Source organism: Manacus vitellinus, unplaced genomic scaffold (genome assembly GCF_001715985.3).
Source record: "Manacus vitellinus isolate BGI_N305 unplaced genomic scaffold, ASM171598v3 scaffold_52_pilon, whole genome shotgun sequence".
Classification (NCBI taxonomy): domain Eukaryota; kingdom Metazoa; phylum Chordata; class Aves; order Passeriformes; family Pipridae; genus Manacus; species Manacus vitellinus.
Genome location: NW_021940628.1, coordinates 2,275,663 through 2,298,419, shown reverse-complemented (window position 1 = coordinate 2,298,419; position 22,757 = coordinate 2,275,663). Strand labels below are relative to the sequence as shown.

At 60.5% G+C, this 22,757-nt stretch overlaps 2 protein-coding genes across 2 annotated transcripts; one reads left to right on the top strand and one right to left on the bottom strand.

The window, feature by feature from the left end:
- Window positions 1-3,348: 3,348 nt before the first annotated feature.
- Window positions 3,349-6,894, bottom strand: MYCL (MYCL proto-oncogene, bHLH transcription factor). The gene is made up of 2 exons (XM_029963090.1): window positions 6,283-6,894; window positions 3,349-3,948 (listed from the first exon to the last, which is right to left on the bottom strand). Exons 1-2 carry the CDS (start codon window positions 6,785-6,787, stop codon window positions 3,377-3,379), a joined length of 1,077 nt encoding a protein of 358 aa, XP_029818950.1. The 5' UTR covers window positions 6,788-6,894; the 3' UTR covers window positions 3,349-3,376.
- Window positions 6,895-12,983: 6,089 nt separating this feature from the next.
- MFSD2A (major facilitator superfamily domain containing 2A) lies at window positions 12,984-22,532 on the top strand. Its single transcript, XM_029963109.1, has 13 exons — window positions 12,984-13,097; window positions 13,703-13,827; window positions 17,170-17,293; window positions 17,443-17,521; window positions 18,080-18,252; window positions 18,358-18,448; window positions 19,042-19,163; window positions 19,440-19,523; window positions 20,274-20,357; window positions 20,677-20,789; window positions 20,998-21,141; window positions 21,350-21,526; window positions 21,881-22,532. Exons 2-13 carry the CDS (start codon window positions 13,769-13,771, stop codon window positions 21,936-21,938), a joined length of 1,308 nt encoding a protein of 435 aa, XP_029818969.1. The 5' UTR covers window positions 12,984-13,097; window positions 13,703-13,768; the 3' UTR covers window positions 21,939-22,532.
- Window positions 22,533-22,757: the final 225 nt, after the last annotated feature.

Genomic DNA, 22,757 nt, shown 5'->3' with positions numbered 1-22,757 from the left:
GGTCGCCAAACCCATCCCCACGCCCCTGCCTCCTTTTGGGGGCCTTTGCTCCCCTCTTCCCCCCCCAAAATCCCTCTGGGCCCCTCACACCCGTGTCCACGCGTGGGGCTCAGCCCCGCGGTCCCTATTTTTTACAGGGAGTATAACGGGGTGGAAGGGCTGCTGTTGCCGCGGCAACGGTGCGGGAGGATGAGGAGCGGGGGCTGTTGCCATAGCAACGGGGCAGAGTAGGATGATGCGGGGCTGTTGCCATGGCGAGGGAGAAGAGCACATTGCCATGGCAACCGCAGGCTCCGGCGGAGGCTCGTCTCCCATCGCCACAGCAACTGGAGGGATGGGGAGAGGCGGGCGGCTGTCTCCGGTGCAACAGAGGGCAGGGAAATGGGGAGGCGGTTGCCATGGCAAACCTCCTCGGTGCGCTTTTCCCCCGGCAAAACACACATGCCTTTCCGCCATGGCAACAGCGGGAGGGAGGCTGCGGGCCGGGAGGGAAGGGGGGTGCGGGCAGCCGGCCCGCCTCGGCAAGGGAAGGAGGATTATCGCCGCTCGGGGAAACTGTCCTAAAAAATTTGCCAGCCCAGGCGTGAAGGCGGCATCGTGCCCACGACACCCCCAGGCCGGTGCTGATGTGATGGGCGAGCAGAGGTGGTTTGGGGGGTACAGCAAGGAGCAGGGTGTGAGCAGGGCAGTGTGTGATAAAAAAATAACTAATTCAGGCCCGGAAACACCGAACTGTGGTGATTACAGCTGACACTCACAAACTGCAGTGCTGAACAAGCAAGGGGGAAAGCCCTGTGTGTTTATTTTATTCACTTCACAGCACTGTCAGTCTCCTTTCCTCATCCTGACTGGTGATATGAGAGGAGACACATGCACCAGTAACCAGGGAAGTTTCAGGTAGGTGTGTACTTGTGTATGCAGCTTTAAGCAGGAGAACTCAAAGGTACATGCAAAACTGGAGCTGTTCCTTATTTCACCCCCGACCAACTACATCTCCCACTGGTAACAGTCTCAGCTCAGACCGTGGATTTGCTCATCACTTCCAAGAAAGATAATTAATGTTTCAAACCTCTGATGTGCCTTGAGCACGAAATCAAAAAGCCCAACTCACTAAAAAGCTTCTCGGGAGGGTCACCTTGAGCTGAAAAAAGACAGCCAGGCTGCAAGTGTGAGTGTACACACAACAAAAATAACCGTTTGAGGGCTGGTACATCTGGGCTTTGTTTCCTGCGCATGGGCGAGGTGTCAGATTTAGGTCACCCTGCTCCCTGGTTAAGCTGTAGGTCACGAGAGCACCTTTTAATGCAGCTCTGAACGGCTGTGACACGGTGTGATGCAACACACAGAGCGCGAAATGTTGCTGGAACCAAAGGGTGGGTGTTTAAGGGCTTCTGGGTGGAATGGTTGCTGTTTAAGGCTGGTTTCCCCCGGGTGATTGAATCTCCAGCAGCAGCTCCTCTCTCCTGACTCCTCAGCAGTAACAGGATCCCATGTCCCTCCTGCATTTAGAGTAAGACTTTTGCTGCCAGGACAAAGGAAACCCAAATGCATTGAGTTTGGGGGCAGCACGGAGAACACACATATATATAATTTCATCCACTTGGCAGATCTGGGATAGGGAGTTCTCCAATGCCCCTGGAAGCGAGGGGATTGCATTCCCCCCTCCCTATAGGGTTACTGCCAGCCACAGCCCCTGACCTGTGGGGCGGTGATCACCCCACACTGCCTGCCCCGAGCCCCATTAGGGGGGTTTATAGTTACACCAAAGCCTCCTCTGAGCCCAGTGTGGGCTCTCTCTGCCCCTCCTTGCCAATAAAACCACTTAAAAAGAGGAAAAATAATCCAGGTGATTCATTTCCCTGGCCCCACCACTATGAACACTTCTTCAATTGCTGGGAGAAAACCAGGACAAAGAGCTCAGTCTTGGCACAGTCGAGCCCTGGTGCAAAATATATTAACTCCCATTCAATGTCCAGGATACCCCAAAACACAGGGGCCAGGTCAGCCCCCCCAAGGAGCCTCACGATGTGATGCATGGAAACCCACAGCCGACTGCATGGAAAAAGCCAACCCAGGCTGTTGCAAACTTATTTATTTATGAAGTGTGAGGTAATGAAGAAAGTGCTAAATCCGACCACAGTGTTAACTCTAACAGTTCTCAGCAGGTCAGTGGGGGCCCAAGGGTGCTGTCCTGCAGGACCACCCCTGCCAGCACCCCTGGGAGGGGACAGGGGACTCTGCCACCCACGTACCCCACCGCAGGTTGGGCAGCAGGAGGGCACAGGCAGGGGGAAGCCTCGAAGGCAGAGCAGCCCCACACACATGCACAACCTGCCCCCTGCAAAGCCCAGAGCTTCGCTGAGGATTTTAAGTGGCTGCTGGTGAGAGGGTACTCACAAGGGTGGGAAAAGGGGTCACAAGGGTACTCACAAGGAGAGGAAAGGGATAAAATCCCCTGTTATTGCAAATGGGTGGTTTGGAGAGCTGCAAGGGGGTAAATGGCCTCTGTGAGGACTCAGCTCGAGGGTCCAGCAGGAGCCAGCCCCTTCCTGATCTCCCTAAAGTGCAGCAGGACTGAGCCCTCCCCTGCAGCAGGAAACCCCCCCCTTAAAAAAAAAGTTTTTATATATATATAAAAAAAGCAAACTCTTTTACCAATACTTCTCAAAAAGTGGTACAAAAATACAGTATAAAAACACAGCCTCCAGTATAAGACTCGCAGTTACAGCAGCAGTTTCTAGAACATAAAATCCAAGATGAGCTACTGCGTGAAGTGAGAAGGAAGTGAGAAGGAAGTGAGGTACGGTCCAGCCGAACAAGGGGATCACCCACAGGGTACTGCTCACCCTGGTGAGAGACACATCCTGCCCTCACCATCTCCGTGGGATCCATCCAGAGACGAGGCCTGTGCTGGGCTCTGTGTCTGCCTGCTTCCACCAGCCAAGGCAGACCGTGGTTGCTTGGGATTTTTAGGGTGAGATGGATGCCCAGGGGCAGCTCCCAGTGATGCTGTTGGTGGAAAACAGCAGAGAGGGGTGCAGGGGCTGCTGGGGAGGGGGAGTAGAGTTGAGCTCTTGAATTGAAGTAATCACTCGACAAAGCTTCACAGCAGGAACAGGGGAAATCTTGCAACACTTGGTGCCAAGAAACCAGCCCCAGGCAGGTGATGCCATGGGGGGGGTCTCCACCGTGGCCCCATTCCCTCATCCAGGAGCAGCACCACGGCCACCCCACATGCAGCAACCGCCATGTGCTCCAGCCCCCCGGGGCCAACAGTCCAACAGACAACCAAAAACTAAAAAAAAAAAAAATAAATGTGCAAATTGAGAGGGAGCCAGGGGGGTTGTGGGGACCGGGGCGGGGGGTACCCTGGGTGCTAGTGCCCCTTGAGGTGAGCAATCCGTTTGAGCAGCTGGGTCTGGCGCTGCTGCAGCTGCCGCTTCTCGGCTGCCATCCGCCTCTCGGCGCTGATGAGCGACTGCAGGTACTCGGAGGATTTGCTCAGGATCACCACCTTGGGCGTCTTGGGGCAGCTGGCGAGCCCGGGCACCTGGTCCCGCAGGGCCAGGAACCGCGAGCGCAGGTCGTTGCGCCGCTTGCGCTCCAGGTAGTTGTGGTTTTTCCTCTTGGCCACGTCCTCGCTGTCGGAGCCGGGGCTGCTGCTGAGCTTGGGCAAGCCGGGCTCAGGAGGTGTGATGGCAGGGACTGGCTCTGCGGCACTTGGTGGCTCGTCCTCGTCTCGGTCCTGGTCCTGCTGGGGTGACTCCAGCGGGACACAGGAGTCTGGTGGCGAGCGGGCGGCGTAGTTGTGCTGCTGCTGGTGGACGGAGATGTGGAAGCGTTTCATGCAGGGGTCCAGGGGGTCTGCACGCAGGGTGATGGTCACTGGCTTCCTCAGGCTGAGAGATTGTCTCTTGTCCACCGTCACCACATCGATCTCTTCTCCTTCTGCTCAAAACAGACGTGGCAAAGAAAGAACAAATCCCCGTCAGCTGGGAACCACCAGTCGCCCCTTTGTGGGAGTCCCCAGAGCCCCCCTGGACAATCTCCCTGCTGCTGTCCCACTGAAGTTTGTTCATGCACTGCAAAGCCACTCTGAGACCTCCTGAAGGGACTATGTGATTTAAGTGCTCTTCCAATACAATTGTGTGGAGAGGAGCAGAATTCCTTCCACATTCATGTGCCTGGTCCCCCAAAATGGGACGGGGCTTTATTTCTGCCTCACTTCAGCACCAGGAGCAACATGTGTTCATGTAAAGGATCATCAGGCAAGAAACACTTGAGCCCTCCTGCTTGGGAGGGACTGGAGGAGCAAGATGCTGGGACAGCCTAGCTCCAAAGTTCATCCCAGTCGGGTGCTTTCATGGCCCATTGGAATTGTAAATGAGGGATGTGGGGGCAGAGCTGCCCTTTGTTCCCCTCGGCTGCAGCTTCTCACCTCGGTGACTTGTTACTTTTCACAAGTGATAAAGCCCATTCAACCCCGGCTTCCCGGGGACAGAGGGGACAATCCCCCACTGTGCAGGGGGGAAGGGAGAGGTGAAGGGGTCCCTCGACAGACCCTGAACCTCGAAGGCATCCCAAGCCCGGGAACAGAAAGACCTAAATAAAGTATAACTGACCCCAAAGCACCCTGCCTGTTGTCAGTGCAGTTTGTCCTATGCCAGCAAAGCCCAGTGGCAGGAAGCTGGCCCTGGGGACAGTGAGATGACCAGGCTGCAGACACACTTGTGACCACTCTCGCTTTAGAGATGCGCCTCCAACTTTTTTCCTAAGCTTCAGGGGAAAATACAGCCACTCACTAAAGGTCCCCCGAAATACCCAAATCCCCACTGGCATTGTGGGCAGAGGCCTGGTCCTCCAGGACACATTCCTGCTCGTGGACCCCAGCCCACACCGCAGCCCCCCCAGGCTTCGGGGGCTCTGCCCAGCAAGCCCAAACCACCCTTGCTACTGGGAGGACAACTGGGGTGGGGGGGGCCACTCGCTGCCCACACACAAGCGAGGCCGCGCTCATCGGTGTCACAACCCTGCCCGTTCTCAGCCACTTGGACACACACGGAGCCCCCCCCCCGCTCATTAATAAAAGTCGGGCCGCGGGGCCCCGCCCCCTCGGCGAAGCGCCATTGGGCTGCCCGGGGGGCAGACCGGCCTCCGCCACCCCATTTGGCCGCCGCTCCTGTCCATCACCGCGCCCGCTCTCATTGTTATGCAATCTGTTAGCTTTTTGTTCGGCGCCCACGTGGCGCGGCCCGGACCCCACCGGGACCCCCGCGCACCGGGACCCCGCCGGACCCCCGCGGGCCCCGCTAGGCCCCACATATTTGGTGTTAAGGGCCTCTTTTAACGCCCGCGACCTGACTTACAGTGCCCGGGCTCCTAATGGCATTACAGCGCCGCTTCCCGCGCCGTGACTCAACCGGCCGCAGGGGTGGCGGCCACCGGCAGATTTATTAACGGGGTCACGGCTACCGCAGGCAGCCCGAGTCAGCCCGGCTGGCCGGTGGGACGAGGAAACAGCGCACGGTCCCCCGCCGGGGCTGCTTCTGTGTTGGAGAGCCCCGGGGATGTTTGTAAATAAGGATGAAAATTGGTGCGAGACGGGGGAGATGCGGCGGGAGGGTGGAGCCACGTTCGCCCTTGGCTGGTCGGGTTCATCCTCCTCTTTCCCAGGCGAGCCCCCGTGTGTATTCATCCTCTATCTATCTGGCAGACGTTTTGCCCCGGGGCTGGGCTGGGAAGAATGATGCGGCTTTCGCTTGCCCGTCCCACGGAGCCACCGCTCGGGGGACACGCCGCTGCTCCTAAACCTGCTGCCCCCAGGGGATAAAAATTTGCCTTTTGTCCCGAAGGAAGCCCGTCCCGGGTGGGCCGTGGGAGCGCAGGAGGAATCAGCCGAAGTTACGAGCCGGCAGCAGGGCACGCTGCGACGCTCGAAAAACCAAAACTTCCCACGGCGAGCTGCAAACTTGCCCTTCAACCTGCCCACGAGGCTCCCGGGACGAGGGAGACGGGCCACCAGAGCCCCACGCACCGTCCCGAGAGGGGCAGGGGTTTCCCGAGCAGAAGCCCCGCGGGAAGGGGAGAAGCCGAGCCCGCTTTGTTCGTGGGGCCGGGACCGGGGCTCGCTTGGAGCCTCAACAAAGGCGCAGCCCGGCTGGGAGGCTCCCGGCACGCACATGTGTGGACACGCGTGTCCTCCACGCCGGGCTCCAGCAAGGCTGGAGGGTGGCTGGGCCGGGGCAGCCCGCGCCCCGGCGGCGGAGCAGCTCCATCCCTTACCGGAGTCGCTTTGGCCCTCGGATCCCGAGGATGCGGGGATCTTGCTCTCGGCCAGCGGGCAAAGGAAGACGGCAGCGGGATCCACGCACTCGCTCACGGAGCTGCTGAACCCAAAATCCTGCGCGAAGGAGGGTTTGAGTGGGGTGGCTCTCTGCGTGCCCGTGGAAAGTTTCTCCGTCATCGCCTTCTCCAGTCTCTCCCGGGCTGAAAATCCGCTCCACATGCAATCCTTGAGGATGAAAGCGCTCAGGTTCCCGAAGATCTGTCCGGTCCCTATGAGATACTCCGGCTCTTCCCCGGCGAGGCAGTACCGGGAGAGCCATCCCGAGCGCTCCTCCGCCCCCGAGCAGCACCCCTTCTCCCCGGGGGTACCCAGCGGGGACAGAGGGGGCGTGGGGACCAGCTCGAACTTCTTCCAGATGTCCTCGCTGGGAGCCGTGGAGCGGTGAAAATCCTCCTGGGCATCGTGGTCGTAGAAGTAATGCTGGTACGAGTCAAACTCCATCTCGGCATGGGGAAGGGGGAGACAGAGAGAAAAAACGGGGGGCAGCCCCGCTCAGGAACGGGGCAGCCCCAGGGATGAGGGGGAACCCCCACCCCGGCGCCAGCCCCCGAGCCGGGACCGCGGTGCGCATTGTTCCCCCGCTTTCTTTAGCCCGGGCCGAACGGAGCCGGCCCCGCCCCGCCAATCGCGGGGCCTGCGTTTCATAGAGGGAGGGACCCTCGCCCTCGTTCCTCCGCCCCCCCGGGAGCACGGCGGAGCGATCCCGCGGCCCCCCCGGAGCCTCCGGTAACGGGGCTCTGAACCAGCGGCCGCCCCCTGCGCTGTCCTGCCAGGGTTTGGGGGTCCCCCCCTCTGCAAGGAGAGGCACGCAGCGATGCCACCAGCCTGGGGACATTCGGCTGAGCATGGTGGCAAAGCAAACTGGAGCACCATGGAATTACGGAATCACAGAGCGGTTTGGGTTGGGAGGGACCTCGTTCCACCCCCTGCCATGGGCAGGGACACCTTCCACTAGCCCAGGTGGCTCCAAGCCCCGTCCAACCTGGCCTTGGACACGTCCAAGGATGGGGCAGCCACAGCTTCTCTGGGCAACCTGTGTCAGGCCTCACCACCCTCCCAGGGAGGAATTTCTCCCCAACATCCAATATAAGATGGTGGGATCCGAGCAAGCCCAGCAGGATGTTGCATCTCTCCACTGCCAGGGTCCTTCTAGGAAGAGCAATTAATGTTATGAGGACACGGAGAGACTTTCACCTCCTGGACTAACAGCTGTGACATCATTACACACACACACACACACACGCTGGTACAAAGTCCACCTGGAACGAGCAGATTGCCCCCACAGCCTGTGTGAACCCACTTCAGCTCCAGCACCCTCCTTTTGCCACCCAGTGTGGATGGGGACAGAGGATCTGCCCCAGCCGGTGGCAGTGGGAGCTGGGAGGGAGGGGGATGCTGGGCACTGGTCCCTGGGATGCAGCATCGGCCATGCTGGGAGGAAATTGTCCCAGTCCAGCCACCAGTATAGCCCAGCACAGCCAAGCGCTGCCCAGCACTGCACAGCCCTCTATGGTCCTTCATGCACCAGCACAGCCCAGTACAACCCAGTGCAGCCCAGCCCTGCACGGCCCTTCCTGGACCAGCACAGCCCAGCACAGCCCAGTGCTGCCCAGTGCAGTCAGCCCAGTGTAGCCCAGCATAGACCAGCACTGCCCAGTACAGCCCAGTACAGCCCAGTACAGCCCAGTACAGCCCAGAGCAGTGTAGCCCGGCACGGATCAGCACAGACAAGCCCAGCCCACGACCCCGCAACGACAGCGCTGCCCCGTGCGGTGCCATCACGAGCTCCCCCCGCTTTCCCCCGGTCCCCTTTCGGTCCCTCCCGGTCCTTCCCGGGTCCCGGACTCCGTTCGCCGCCACCGGCTGGGCGCGGGGCGCCACCTGCTGGGCCCGCGGAACCACCGTCCGTGGGCGGCGGGGACGGGGACGCGGCGGGCGACACCCCACGGGCACCCCGACCCGCGTTGGAGGGCAGGCGCGGGGCCGGCGCTGGCTCCGCTGCCTCAGTTCCCCCGTTAGCGAGGCGGCGCGGGGGGCAGGCAGAGGAGCAAGCGCCGGCGATCGGGCGCCTGGGCTGGCGTGCTGGGCCCGGCGTTCCCCACGCGGGGGGGTGCCCCGGGGGAGCCCGACGTGCCCCGGTGTGCCCGAGGGCAGCTCCAGCCCTTCCCTTGCTGGCTCGGGGCGCAGCGGAGCTTGCGAAGCTTTGCCAGCTCCCGCATCTGGGAGGGTGCTGGTGCTCGCCCGGGGCTGTGGTTTCCCAGCCGCGACGCTGCCGTGAGGTCCCCGCGATGGCCGCAGCACCCTGCATGCCCTCCTGGCCCTTCCAGAGCAGCCCCGAGCATCCCAATCCTGCCCGCATGCCTGTGGGGTTGGGGCAGGAGCTGCGGGATCCAGGTATCCCCTTGGAGCCCGGGCTGATGCTCCCTCTCTGCTCCTGTCTCAGCGTTGGCCCCAGTTCCCAGCCCTGTCCCAGGCCAGAATCCTCCCACCCTAGGGCTGCTCCCAGTCCTTTCCCCTCCCCGGGAAGGCGTCGTTGGTGATGCCCCCTCTTCCTCAGTAGGAAACAAATCACCCTGCACTGAGGGCAGAGACTGAGCTGCCACAGAGGCTTGTCCTGTCCCAGCACCTGCAGGGACAAGTGGTCATGGCTGGGGACACGGCTGGCACTGCCCCAAACCGCCTGTTCCATCCAACGCCAACACATCCTCGGGCACAGAAGCAAAGCCTCCCACAGCCTATAGCTCTCAGCCACGTCTCCTTCCCCCTCCCTGCTGGCCTCCGGGATGTCTCCGGCTTTTCCCAGGGTGAGGCAGGTGCTTGTCCCGGCTTCAAGGGGCTCCGGATGCTTTGAAGGTGCGGAAGCACCGCTGGAGAGGGCTGGAGGGGCCACGCAGCCCTTTCATCCCGGCCTCTCGAGGCACTGGGCAAACAGAGCCGAGAGGCCTCTCGCTGCGGCGCCGCCTGCGCAAACAGGTGGTGGTGGGTGGGTGGGTGGTAGAGCCCCGGGGCTGTGGCAGCACTGCAGGTGACAGGGATGGAGGGGCTGCCCACGGGACAGGATAACTCTTGCCGTGCCCCGCCGTTGCAGGGCACTGGCACAGCTCCACAGCCAGCACCGAGCACGTGTCCCCGGCGCTGGCACAGCCCCACGGGAGCTGCCGTGGCTGGCACGGCTCCAGCACATGATGAAAGGCAGTTCCCCGGAGGCCCCCGTGCCCTTTGGATCCCCACTGACAGCAGGACTGGACTTTGAGACCCCAAAGTGCTTCCCCACGGTGGGCAGTCACCCTGAGCCTGGCCCAGGGGCATCCTGAGCTGGGCTCTGCCTCTGGCTCTCCCCATCCTGCTGCAGCAGCAGCCTTCGAGCCACCCTGCTGTCCCCATGGGGGTCCCAGATCCCCAGGGACAGCAGAGGCTGTGAGCCACGTGCCAGCACATCCTGGCCCTGTCTCATCCTGCTCAGCCTTGTGACATGCTCCCCAGGGTCCCACGCAGGAGAGGGGTGGGCAGCACAGGGCAGCTGCCACGTGCTGCCATGCAATGTGTCCCCTTTGTCCCCGTGAAGCTGCTGGGCAGCAGCCATGGGGGCTGGCTGGGCGCTTGTGAAATGCCAACCCGAGCCCCTTTGGGGTTTGGGAGCACCATGAAATTCTTCCCAGCCCGGGTGGGGGACAATGCCCACAGCCCCAGGGTCATGCCAGCCCCAGCTCTCTGGGCATGCTGCCACCCACTCCGAGTTTAGCAGAGAAGGAAGAGAAGGGAGAGGAAATTGCACCACTGGCTCCAGTCTTGCTGCCTCCTCCCCCCTCCAGTCCCATTTTGCCCCCGTCACACCCTGCCTGGTGCCAGGAGGTGCCCTGAGCCCTGGAGAAGCTCTGTGACATTGGGGCAGTGCTCTCTCGGTGCTGGGGAGCCACACTGAGGCACACACTGTGTCACCCCGGCAGCTCCGTGACCACCTCACTGCCATTTGCCCCCAAGCCCATCCTCCCCGTCCTGGCTGGCCCAGCCTGGCAGGGCTGTCTGGTTTCAGGTGCTCTCACACTTGCTCAGATCCTGCTCCAGGCTGTGCCGGATGCATGACAACAGGAGGTGTGGGTGGCAGGGGATGGCATCATGCACTGGAGCAGCAGTCCCCATCCCTGTTCCTGTCCCCAAGGCCAGTATTTGGGGCTCAGCCCATGAAGAGTCCCCAGTGTGTCCCCATCTGAGGGATGTGGCACATTGTCACGTCAAAGGGTATTTGAGCTCAGGTTGTGCCTGCCAGACCATCACACTGACAAAGGTGACCTTGGGAGTGGCCCAGCCCCAACCACCTGTACCTTGGAGACCCCAAACCTGGTGGGAGCTGCTGTACTGACACCCCCACAGGGATCAGCCCTTGGCAGTCCCTTTACTGCTGTGAGGATCCCCCAGAGCATCTGCTTGGGAGGAAGATCTCAAATCCCCCAGAGGAAATTGTGCAATACCAGATTTGGGGGAGAAAATCCTCCTAATCCTGAGAAATCCTGGTCTGTCTACTTCTCCTCTTCATATGTAAGGCTGAGCTCACCTATCTGTGATCTTTCTGCACAATCTCCTTCTCAAAGGCCATTTCTTTGTTCCCCTAAAGCCGAGTTTGCCCAGGAGGTGGTTTTTGAGTGCTTTACTCAAGGACAGGAATGCCAAAAGCATTCTCAGGAGCTGAGGAGCCTCTGGGACAAAGGGAGCAGAGTAATAGTGCTGGGGTCACACACAGAGGGGAGTCTGGTCCCTACAGATCAAGTGTCAATCAAGTGTCCCCTCTGTTCCTTCAAAAGAGGTTTTTTTCTTGTGGAAAGGGAAACTGAGGCACGGAGCAGACTCAAATACACCTCCCCTGGTTACCTGCCTTTGGGAACCAGAGAGCTTTGGGGGGATCCAAATCTGTGTTTTCAGGGTGGTACAGGACTTTCTCAGGCAGGGACACAAACCTGCATGGATGTCCCTGGAAGTGTCACACTGGAGGTGTCCGTGCCGGGGCAGGGGGTTGGAACGAGATGGTCTTTAAGGTCCCTTCCAACCCAACCCAGTCTATGGTTCTGTGTCCCCAGTGGTTGCACCAATGCTGCCCAGGGACATGGTCATTGCCAGTAAGAAGGTGACCAGGACCCTCTGCTCCACACCAGCACCCAGAGTCAGCACAGCACAGCAGGACGAGGAGCCAGGGGCAGGTCTCTCTCACACTGACTGGGTGAGTGGCATTGTTCACACCTCCCTCACCTTTTGTTTCGAGGTATTTTGTGTCGCTGAACAAATTTGGACACTCTGAAGCCTCACCCAGGTCCCTGTCCCCAGTGGGGAGCAGCTCTGAGCTCCCAGTGTGGCCGGACACGGGGCTGTGACGCAGAGCAGCACTGGGAGAACCCACTGCACGTGTGTGAGGGGCCGGAAACTGTGAGTCAGCAGTGACACCAGCTCAGTTCTGAAACCAGGGAGTGTACAGAGCTGCTGTGCCATGCCAGGGGCTGCCCACCCTGCTCATCCCCAGCATCCACTCAGGTTCTGCTGCATCCCAGGTCCCTGCTGGGTGCCAGCGGCTCGTCCTCCCTGCCCATCCCTGTCCCCATGCCCAGTCCCATGTGGCAGTCAGGTGATGGCACTGGTGCCACGCTGGCCCCCTTGGCTCAGCCCTGCTCTGCAGTCCCGTCTTGGGGTGATCTTTGATCAGTGGCCTGAGCCAAGCAGAGTTGGTGGCTGTCACTGCAGTGACACAACACTGGCACTGGTCTGTGTGTGCTCATTGGTTGGCAAACAGCACCTGGCACAGCTGAGAGGTGCTGGGATCTATGTCCACGTCACCATCCAGTGCTGGGGTCACTGCAGCACTGCACCCTTTCTAGTAGGACCTGTTGTGATAGGGGTGATGGTTATAAACTAAATTATTTATGTTAGATATAGAGATTATAAAGTTTTTTAGGATGAGGGTGGTGAGATACTGGCACAGGTTGCCCAGAGAGGTGGTGGATACTCCATCCCTGGAAGTGTCCAAGGCCAGGCTGGACAGGGCTTGGAGCAACCCGGGCTAGTGGAGAGTGTCCCTGCCCCTGGCACAGTGGGACGAGATGGTCTTTAAGGTCCCTTCCAACCCAAACCATTCTTTGATTATAAGCGATGAAGAGCTGGGATTGGAAGGAAGGGATGGAGCGGAGGGGGGGAGCTGAGGGATGAAAGAATGCGAGAACGGAGGGATGAGGGGATGTGAGACAGCAGAGACGCAGAGGAAAGACGGGGACAGACGGGTGGGCGGACGGGGGGGTGGGGAAGGGGAAGGGCCGGGGCAGGAGGATACGGAGGAGAAGGAGGAGAGAGGAGGAGGAGGCAGCCGCTCGCGGGAGGCGGACGGGGGCGGGCCGGCGCGGCCCTCCCGGGCGGCGCGCCGGTACAAGGCGGGCGGCGGCGGCGCGCCCCCATTCATCGCGCACGGCATGGCCGGGGCGCGGCGCGCGAGCGGGCCGGGGCAGGGGGCTCCTGCCCCCCCTCTGCCGCCAGCACCGCCGCAAGGTGAGCGCCGGACCGCCTCGGCGAGGGTGGGATGGATGGGACGGGACGGGACGGGACATGTCGGGCCGGGGGCGGCTCCCCGCTGTGGCTAACGCCGGTCCCCGTTGCAGGAGAGCCGCGAGCGGCTGTCGGTGTGCAGCAAGTTGTGCTACGCCGTCGGGGGGCTCCTTACCAGACACGGGCTGCGCCTCGGCTTCTTCTCCAGATCTACCTCCTGGACGTGGCGCAGGTATGGCTGGGACCGGGGCTGGGGGGGGGCCGGGGCCGGGGTCTCGGAGCTCCCCGTGCCGCTTTGCCCGTCGGATGGACGTACCCGGCTTGGAAATGCCCCGGCCCCCGGAATCGCCCCGCGGGGGGGTCCCTCCGGGGGCTGCGGGTTTCCCCCGGGGCCGCCCACCGTGTGCTGTTCCTCGGCCGCCCGTGCTCGGGTTCCCCGCGCGCGATAAAACGGGCTGGTGTGGCTGTTTTTTGGCGGGGGGCAGGACGCGTCCCACGGGCCCGCAGCGTGCCGGATCGGTGTGAAACAACGAAGGGAAGAAAGCCACGGGAGAAGTGCCCGTGGGCTCCCTCGTGCTGGCTGCGGGGTGGGTTTGGGGAACTCAGCTCCGAGATGTGGGAGTTTGGTGTGGAAAGAGTGTGGTGGGGCAGCACTTGGAGGGACTGGGCACCTCAAATCCCCCTGAACGAGCGGGAGAGACCAAGAGACTCGTCCCTTGCTCCCAAATGGCAGTGGGGTTGCTGTAGGTAGGGCTGGGAGGGTCCTGAGGGGCTCAGGAAGGGCAGCCGGGGGCACTGAGGGTTTGCATGTGCTGACACAAGATCTTCCTCCTGCAGCTGGATCCTTTCTATGCCTCCATCATCCTGTTTGTGGGACGAGCCTGGGATGCCATCACGGACCCCATGGTGGGTTTCTTCATCAGCAAATCCTCATGGACCTGCTTCGGCCGCCTGATGCCCTGGTAAGAGCTGCTGGGAGCACCCTGCATTCCCTGCCTGATGTGTCACAGCACTTTGAGTGTCAGCTTTGAGTATCCCCTGGCATGAGGTGTGCAGGGTAGGACGTGCTGACGCCCTGGCTCACCCAGGTGATGTGCCAAGTGCCCCAAGAAAGCCCAAGCTGCCACCAACAGCTGGGAGGCCTCAAGTTTGTGCCTGTTGCTCTGGCTGGTCGGCCTGACCTGGCTGACCTCCGTGTCACTGCACCTGTGAGCTCCAGCGTCCCTGCTGGACTTTGTTCAGCGGTGGTTGCAGAGGCCTGGCTGGTGGCAGGGCCAAGGTGCCAGCAGAGCAGATGGCATCACACCCACAGGGAGGAGGGACGGGGGTGTGTGCGGAGGTGCGTGGTGGTGGGTGCTGGCTGACAGTCACGAGGGCGCTCCTGGGGCAGGAAAACAGCTGTCATGGAGCTGGGTGACCGCACGTGGATGCTCCCGCCCGCCCTCGGGAGCGGGGAGTTTGGAGCAGATGGCATGGGGTTCGTGAACCCCCAAATGGCTCGTGCCTGCACCCGGGGCAGATTTAGGACATCCATGAACACCTGTCCCTGTGCAGGAGCGTTTCAGGGCGCTAATGCCTCGGTGTGGCCATGGTGGCATGTCCTGTGCTAAAATAACCCCGGGCGCCTGTGGGATTGCTGAAATACAATGCAGCGAAGAGGGTGGGCATGGGGGGAGTGGAATTGGAGGGACACAGTCCTTTCCCCCGCAGATTATACCCTCTGCTTCCTGGCTTTCCTGGAATAGCTCTGGGCAGCAGCAGGCAGTTGTTGGAGCCAGGCTACACGCACGGCCTGAAATAGCTGCCCCGCGGCCGGGTCTGGGGTCTGGAGATTAGCACGGGGCTGGCTGGGCTGTGTGGGACAGCCAGGGATGGCTGTCGTGGCTCTGCTCGCCCTAATCTCGAGGCAGGGGGTGGGGATGGAGCGGCTGCATTCCTCCAAGCGGCTCCTGCTTCGTTAAAATTAGCCAGAGCTTTCGGCTCGCTCTGGGCCCCTCAGCAGTGCCGGGGCGGCCGGAGCTTGCTGCTATTGTACATGGCTCAAAGGCTGCCCGCTGAGTCCAGTTTGGATGGAGTTGAGCTGATTTTAAACCTCTTAAACCCAGGGTTTGCTGGCGGTCTGGGGCTGCACAGCCCCAGGCTGGTGTTGCTGCTGTGGCTGCAGAGCTGCCGGTGCTGCCTCAGTTTCCCTGCGTGCAAAGCCAGGAGTTGCAGGCACTGGGGTGGTCTCGGAGGCTGCTGCCGGATCCCAACCCTCAGCACCCATGAGATGACTCTGTGTAACCCTCCCCGTGCATGAGGGTTTGTTGCCAGGTTCTGAGGGGGCTGATCTGTGGTTCCTGCTGCCTCCAGCTCAAAGCTCACGGCTGCTCCAGCTCCTTAGAAGGGCAAGGAGACCTTCTCTGAGGGCCATCACTTCTCTCCCTTTCAATTCTTTCCTTTCGAAACACTTTTTGTGACGTTTTTTCCCAGCAGCTCATCCAGCGGCTGCTTCCTCTTTCCCCCCAGCCTCGTGGATTCTGCTCTGAGCTGGGACTTCCAGCTAAGAGCTGGGATCCCCTTTTCCTTGACTACCCCAGACTTCCCGGTGACTAAACTTTTCCTCGCGGTGTCGGTGACGGAGGAACCCCTGGCTTTGACCTTCTCCGGGGCCGCAGCCGTTTGCAAACAGTTAAAAACGGCGGGGCCGGGAAGGGGTGTGAGCGCGGCACAAAGGAACACACCATCGCGCCGGGGCCAATGAGCGGGCGAGCGCGTCACGGCAGCCGCCTCCGAGCGCCTTAATCACCTCGGCCTGGGTCAGGGGTTACTCCCAGTCACTCCTCAGTGTCTGCCCGGAGCTGCCGGTCAGCCCTGGCCTGGGCTGAGCATCCCGGTGTCGGGGCTGGGGTGACCCACGGGGAACTGGCGCATCTGACGTTCAGGCGCCCACGGGCAGCGTGACGCTCTTCCCGCCGCTGCTCTGGTGATTCATTCAGCATTTCCCCGGGCTCCACGTATGTGCTCGGCGATAAGCGGCAGCAGAGGAGGGGCTGGAGTAGGCTCGCCCCTTTCCTCCCCCCACCTCTTCCCCGAGAGGGTGACGTGGGTGCGGAAGAATGTGCATGTGTTGGGTCCTGTGCAGCGCCTCTGTCGCTCTCCATCCATGGAGATCCAGTTTCTCGTTCTATCACACCCCCCCCCCGCCTCCCTGCGCGACTTTAAATTTAAACTTTGCGTCCTGTACGTCAGACCCGAGGGACAGATCTCACTGTACCCTGGCAGTGCAGGGCCAGCTCTGGCCCTGTGTGGATCGGTCCCGTGCCCAGTTCTGCTGGATTCGCTCCAGGACGCAGCCTCCTGGAGTTTGTGGAGCGCAGGATGCTCACAAATTGCCAAGCAAAAATCCATCTCCTAAACAGATGTGGAAGTGACCTCAACACTTGGCTCGCTTCCCTCCAGGAGGAGGAATTCCTCCCGTGCTTCTTGGAGTGCTGTGGGGTCCTGGGAGCCTGTGGTGTCCTTGGGGTGCTGGTGCAGAGCAGAGCTGTGCCCTGGCTGTCCTGCACCAGGACAGGAGTTATGAGATCCCCTGGATGAAGTGGGCAGGTGCCCTGGATCGCTTCTTGCTCCCATCACCTTTGCTGGCTGCAGGGACCAGCACTTGAGCAATCCCCTCTGATCCTCCGTTGCGTTTTGCATCCCATGGCCCTGCTCCCACAGCTCTGGGAAGTTGGGCAGAGGTGGAAGAAGGAGCCAGGCTGCTGCTGGATGGTGGTTTGCCCCATTGCTGCCAGCAGAACTAGAGTGACCCCAGGACCAGGGCCTGGGGGGCCTGGCAGAAAAGCCAAGCTGGTGAGAGGTTTTTGGCTGCTGGGGAGCAGGGCTGAGCTGCCTGGCTGTCCCCCAGCTGCTCCCCAGCTCTTGCCAGGATGAGAGAGGTGATTGCATCCTGCTGAACACAGCAGTGCTGCCTGGGGAAGAGGTTGGGCCTGAGGGTGGAAGCCAAAGGCAAGAACAGATCAATCACTTCCATGGAAGGAGGTATGTCTGTTCTTGCAAGTAAAGCTCTTCCCTGGAAGTCTGAGTCAGCCCTTTCCACCCTGTGACACCCGAGCTGCTGCCTTCAGCCTGGTTTGGATCAGCCCTGGGGCAACCACCTCCTGGCCAAGGGTTGGAGCTGGGTGGGCCATGCTGGGGCAGCTCAGGAGCCCCCCAGATCGGGTGCCTGAACCCCACTGGATGTGTGGAAGCAGGGGGACCTGGGCTAGTGGGGTTACCCAGGCCCTGTGTGCCCATGAGACTAACACTCTGCTCTCCCAAAGGATCATCTTCTCCACCCCATTCGCTGTCATCTCCTACATCCTCATCTGGTTTGTGCCAGACATCTCCAGAGGCCAAGTGATGTGGTATCTTGTCTTCTACTGCGTCTTCCAGACCCTCGTGACGGTGAGTTGGGCTCTGCACGCACCAGGGATGGAGGGGACCAGTCCCTGCCTCCCCCATGCTGAGCTGCACAGAGGGGCAGGTCCTCCCCTGCCCCAGGTCCCCTGGGCTGTTACACCCTCCCTGAGCCAATTCTCCTTGTGCCATTGCAGTGCTTTCACGTGCCTTACTCAGCACTGACCATGTTCATCAGCAGGGAGCAGAGCGAGCGGGACTCGGCCACTGCCTACCGTAAGAGTTCCCCCCCTTGTTCCTCCCTTCCTCCTCCCCTTCCCCCCAACTCTCACTGGGGAGATCCTCCTTATAAACCCTCCTGGCAAGGGCTCCTTTGATTGCCCCTCCATCCCAAGGGTGGTGTGTGATGATCATTCAGGGCTTGAATTGCAGCTGGTCCAGCTCTTCCCGTTCCTCTTCCCTGGCTCCTCCAGCAGACATCCTTGTCTGGTCTGGTGTGAGCTGGGCTGAAGGGGAGATGATCCCTGTTATGGCTCTGCCTGGAGCAGATGATGGGGAGTCTGAGCTCCTGAGCTTTTCCTCCTGCTCCATCATGCAGCAGTGGGAGCTGCATGACCACGGCTTGGCCTCTCTCTCTGACTCAGTTTCCCCAGCAGGCACTTTCCTTCCCTGTGGCTTTATCACGTGGGGATTTGGAAGGAGCTGTAGCAGAGCTGGCCTGGCTCATTTCCCCCAGTGAAGGGCAGCTGGGGAGGCTCTACTGTGGATGAGGATTTGCACCCACGCCCTGGGTGCCCAAGGGCTGTGCTCAGTCCCTCTGGCTTCTCTCTCCAGGTATGACTGTGGAAGTGCTGGGCACTGTGCTGGGCACCGCCATCCAGGGCCAGATTGTGGGCAAAGCAGACACTCCCTGCATTGAGAGCCCCCTTTTCTTTGGCATGACCAACTCCTCGGTGGCCCTGGAGGAGCTAAACATGACCCACGACACCGGCTCACTCACAGACACCGTAAGCTGGGGTGGGGGAGACCCTGCCATGTCTTCTTGCCCTTTGCACCAGGCTGATTCCCGGGATTTGCCCCTTCCTCACCTGTCCCCCCTCTCTCTTGCACAGAGAAATGCCTACATGATCGCTGCTGGGGTCATCGGGGGGCTCTACATCCTCTGTGCCTTGATCCTGTGGGCGGGCGTGCGCGAGAAGAGAGGTGAGGCTTGGGAGGTGCTGCAACACCCCACACCTGTGGAAATGCTCTGGTTCCTTCCTCTCCAGGAGCCTGGCTGAGCCCTTGGCCCCTCATTCACGGGTCAAGCCCCAGAGGAGAGGGGTGGGTAGAGCTGAGCTCTGGGTCTGGGGGCCCGGGGAGGTGCTGCATAAGGGCAGCACTGCAGGCAGGAGGCCAGAGCATCTCTGGGGTGCGTCAGGCACAGCCATGAGGGCTTAGCTCTGCTCTGCACTGTCAGAGATAACCTTTATCTTGCACATTTTTGGCTGGCCAAGGTTGCCAGTGCCAACTAGGATATCCCAGGGGGAATGTGATATCCAAAGTCCAGTAGCTTCTGTCCTTCCCTCCCCCTGCTTATCCCATGAGGGATCAGCCAGGCCACCCTCTCCCCTCCGTGGGGCTGAGGGACCCCTGCATGAGGGCAGGGATTGCCCTGACTCTCCTGGGGTGGGGTGCTGTAGAGGGGCAGGGGTTTGTGCAGGGTGCTGAGCAGCAGGATGAGGCCCTGCACCCCTTGCACCCAAGGGTGCTGTTTCGGTGGGACTAACGATGGGCTGATTTGCTCTGCTCCCCAGAGTCCTCTGAGCTCCAGTCGGACGAGCCTGTCTCCTTCTTCCAGGGGCTGAGGCTGGTGATGAACCACGGTGCCTACATCAAGCTCATTGCTGGCTTCCTCTTCACCTCGCTGGGCTTCATGGTGAGCTGGAAGGACTGGGGAGAGGGAATGGCAGCAGCACAGCTTGGGGGTGGCTGCAGGGATGATCCTGGCGGGCTGGGAGCATGTGAGGTGGCAGCTCCCTGGGCCGGAGCTGCCCCAGGGCAGAGAGGAAGGATGTGGCCTCGTCCCTCGGATGGGTCAGTGAATGGCCGCTTTCTTCCCCTGCTTGTGCCAGGGGTGCAGCTGTGGGAGGAGGAGGGTGTCCCCCTGAGGAGGTGGGGTGTCCCCCCTAATCCCTGTCTGCCTCCTCCACAGCTGCTGGAGGGAAACTTTGCCCTCTTCTGCACCTACACCCTGGGCTTCCGCAACGAGTTCCAGAACATCCTCCTGGCCATCATGGTGAGTGTGGCCCTGTCCTGGAACGTGGTGGGATCCTGTGGGTCCTCCCTGGGAGCTGGCATGGGATGGGATCTCAGGGCAGGGAGGCCATGGGGCTGTGGTGCTCTGCTACAGGGATAATGATCAAAGATCCCCTGGGAGAAGGGGAGGGAGAAGAAGCTGCCAAATGTCCTGCAAAGGCCTGGTGGGTTGGCAGGAACAGCAAGGCCTTTGTTCCCGAATGAAGGCGGCCAGAGACGGGGCAGACCAGGAGCCATGGGGGCCTTTTGTCCAAATCCTGCTACTTATCTCCCTTCCCCCTGCTTCGAGAAAAGGATCTCAGTGTTTACTGCCAGGAAGATGGAGCAAAACAGCTCCTTGAGAGCCCTTTCCAGCTTGCCTCATCCCTGGGAGCACTTCCCACTCTCTCCTCAGTGGGGTGGAAAGGCCTAAGGTGCCATATTCCCCCCAGAGCCTGGCTCCTGGCCATGCTGTGCCTGTGGTGACAAGATCAGGTCCCTTCCCAGCAGCCAGGATTGAGTTGGGTCCTCCCTATGTTTGTGCAGGTGTGGTGCCAGGGTTCTCCACGCTGGGGGAGAAGGTGGCCCCGCACACACGTGTGGCTTCGTGCCAGTCCCAGCAGCATGTGGAAATCACGGGTGCTGGGAATGTGATGGGAGGAGGCTGTGCTCAGGAGCTGCTTCTTACTGGGAAGAGCTTTTCCCCCCAGAGAAGAGCCCTGTGACACTGTGTGACCTTCTCTTCCCATAGCTGTCGGCCACTCTGACCATCCCCTTCTGGCAGTGGTTCCTTACTCGCTTTGGGAAGAAGACAGCTGTCTACGTGGGCATCTCGGTGAGTGAGTCCCTCGGACCTGGGGGTGGATCCCACATGGGATAAAGCAGAGCTGTGTCCCTCTGAGGGCCCAGAGCTGGGCAGGGGCTGCTGCTAAGGATGATTTGGTGCCTGTTCCTCATCCTGCTGTTTGTGCTGCTGTGGATGTGGCCAAGGCCAGCAGGGAATGTGCTGTGGGGCTCAGGGGTAAAGGTGGAACCACTGGTTCCCTGGCCGTCTCCGTGGTCGGAGGGCTGGAATATGTGGAAGGGAAGGCAAAAAGGCAGGGAGTCTGGATCAGGCATTACTGATGCCAACCTGATTTCTGTCCCCTCTCCAGTCTGCCATCCCCTTCCTCATCCTGGTGGCTGTCCTGGACAGTAACCTCATCGTCACCTACATCGTGGCTGTCGCGGCCGGGATCAGCGTCGCAGCCGCCTTCCTGCTGCCCTGGTGAGTGTGAGGGCCTGGTGCTCCCAGCAGTGTCCCCCAGGGCTGGGCAAGGTGCTTCCAGGGCCTGAGGGGGGGGGTTAGAAATCCTTGAAAGGCCACTTTGCAGTGTTTTCAGTCCAAGATGGGGCTGTTGAGGGAAATCCTCTCAGCAGAGAGGAGGTGCTTTGTTGGCCCAGTCCTGGTGTTCACCATCCCGCTCTCTGCACAGGTCCATGCTCCCAGATGTCGTAGATGACTTCAAGCTGCAGCACCCCGGCTCCCATGGCCATGAAGCCATCTTCTTCTCCTTCTATGTCTTCTTCACCAAGTTTACCTCTGGGGTCTCCCTGGGCATCTCCACACTCAGCCTGGAGTGAGTTCTTGCGTGGGAGCTGAGGGGTGGTGGGCAGGGAGGGAGACCAGTCTTGCACCTCTGCCTCCAGACATCTCTGCTTCCCAAGGGCTGGGAGGGAGTTGAAGGGCTCTAAATCCAGTTGTTGCTCCAAACCTCTCCCTGCAGGGATGAATTCACCTCCTAGAAACCCCATTTCCTCTGCCTGAAGGTACCTTTCTGTCCACAGCTTTGCGGGGTACCAGACCCGGGGCTGCTCCCAGCCCAGCGAGGTGAACTTCACCCTGAAGATGCTGGTGTCTGCTGCACCCGTGGTGCTGATCCTGCTGGGCCTGCTCCTGTTCAAGCTGTATCCCATTGACGAGGAGAAACGGAGGAAAAACAAGAAAGCCCTGCAGGATTTAAGGTGAGTGCCAGCTGTGCTCCCCAGGTGGCAAACGTGGCATGCCAGCATGTGGGGGTGTGTGGGGGCAGGACCAGGCGGGTTGGGACACACTATGACTTGTCCAGGAATCCTTCAGGACCCGTGGGTGGTGGGGTGAGGGAAGGGCTGACTTGTTTTCCCAATCCCAACTTCCAAAGAGGTGGCGTGAAGTGTTGGGAAATCAGCAGGAACCCGCCTCAGTTGCTACACAAAACTTGTCCAGGGACATCCCTCTTGAGCCATTCAGAAGCTCCTATGCTCCAAGGCAGGTGTTGCTGGGATGCAGACCTTGCTCTGTGGCTCATTCCATGCCTCCTTCCCAACTCTTTTCCCCAGGGGGGAGAGCAACAGCAGCTCGGAATCGGACAACACAGAACTGGCCAGCATCGTGTGACCCAGGCCGGGTCCGTCCGCTCCCACCGGGGCTCTCCGAAGGACTCTGCCTCTCTGGGCTGGCCCAGCCTCGTGCCAATGCAGGTGTCTGCCTTGGGAGCACCTGGAGAAGCCGTGTGGAGCATCCATGGCCTGGAAAACACGGGATCTGTGCCGGTCTCGTGCCTTCCACGGGATGCACAGAGCACTGGTAGTGTACATTACACACGCCGAGGTACTCGTGTGCCTCACCAGACACAAGCACTGATCCTGCCGGGGGCCTGGAGAGCAGAAAAGGCTGGATTGGGATTGTTTTGCCTGGAACACTCGTGCCCACTGCCCCTCTGTGCCTGGCCCCCGTGGGCTGTGACCTGGGGGATAGGGGTGATGGTTGGTGTACATTACACTGTCAGTGTGCCCACGCCGAGCACGTGAGCTCACCTCTGCTGTCTGTACATAGGAGACTACTTTGGGAACCTGTTATTTTCTTTTTTATATGGCCCAATTAACTTAATGATGTAAATATGAAGCTGTTTCCTGTTTGTATATATCTGTACAGAAACCGAACTCGAGGACCTGTTAATATTAATTTACATAAAAGTGGGGGAAGCCAGCAGTGGGTGTGAAGGATGGTATTTTTTTTGCTTGGCTGGGTTTTTTTCACGGCTGTCAGCAAGCCCAGGGTCCCTTTACACGCCATGGGGTGCAGGATTGACTTTTCCTGAGCCGTGGCACAGGAATGCCATAATCCAGGCAGCCCCTTTCCCCCGTGCAGCTCCTTGCTCGGTGCCGCAGCGATCCAACAAAGGCTCTATTATTTTCTCCTTTTCAAGAGGGAACG

What these genes read in the sequence shown, in the direction of transcription:
- MYCL (XM_029963090.1), bottom strand. Translation starts at nt 6,787, where the DNA reads ATGGAGTTTGACTCGTACCAGCATTACTTCTACGACCACGATGCCCAG. An exon ending in CGAGGGCCAAAGCGACTCCG is followed by an intron (nt 3,949 to 6,282) that starts GTAAGGGATGGA and finishes TGTTTTGAGCAG; the next exon opens with AAGGAGAAGAGATCGATGTG.
- MFSD2A (XM_029963109.1), top strand. Translation starts at nt 13,769, where the DNA reads ATGGTGGGTTTCTTCATCAGCAAATCCTCATGGACCTGCTTCGGCCGC. An exon ending in CCGGCTCACTCACAGACACC is followed by an intron (nt 18,253 to 18,357) that starts GTAAGCTGGGGT and finishes TCTCTTGCACAG; the next exon opens with AGAAATGCCTACATGATCGC. An exon ending in TCACCTCGCTGGGCTTCATG is followed by an intron (nt 19,164 to 19,439) that starts GTGAGCTGGAAG and finishes CCTCCTCCACAG; the next exon opens with CTGCTGGAGGGAAACTTTGC.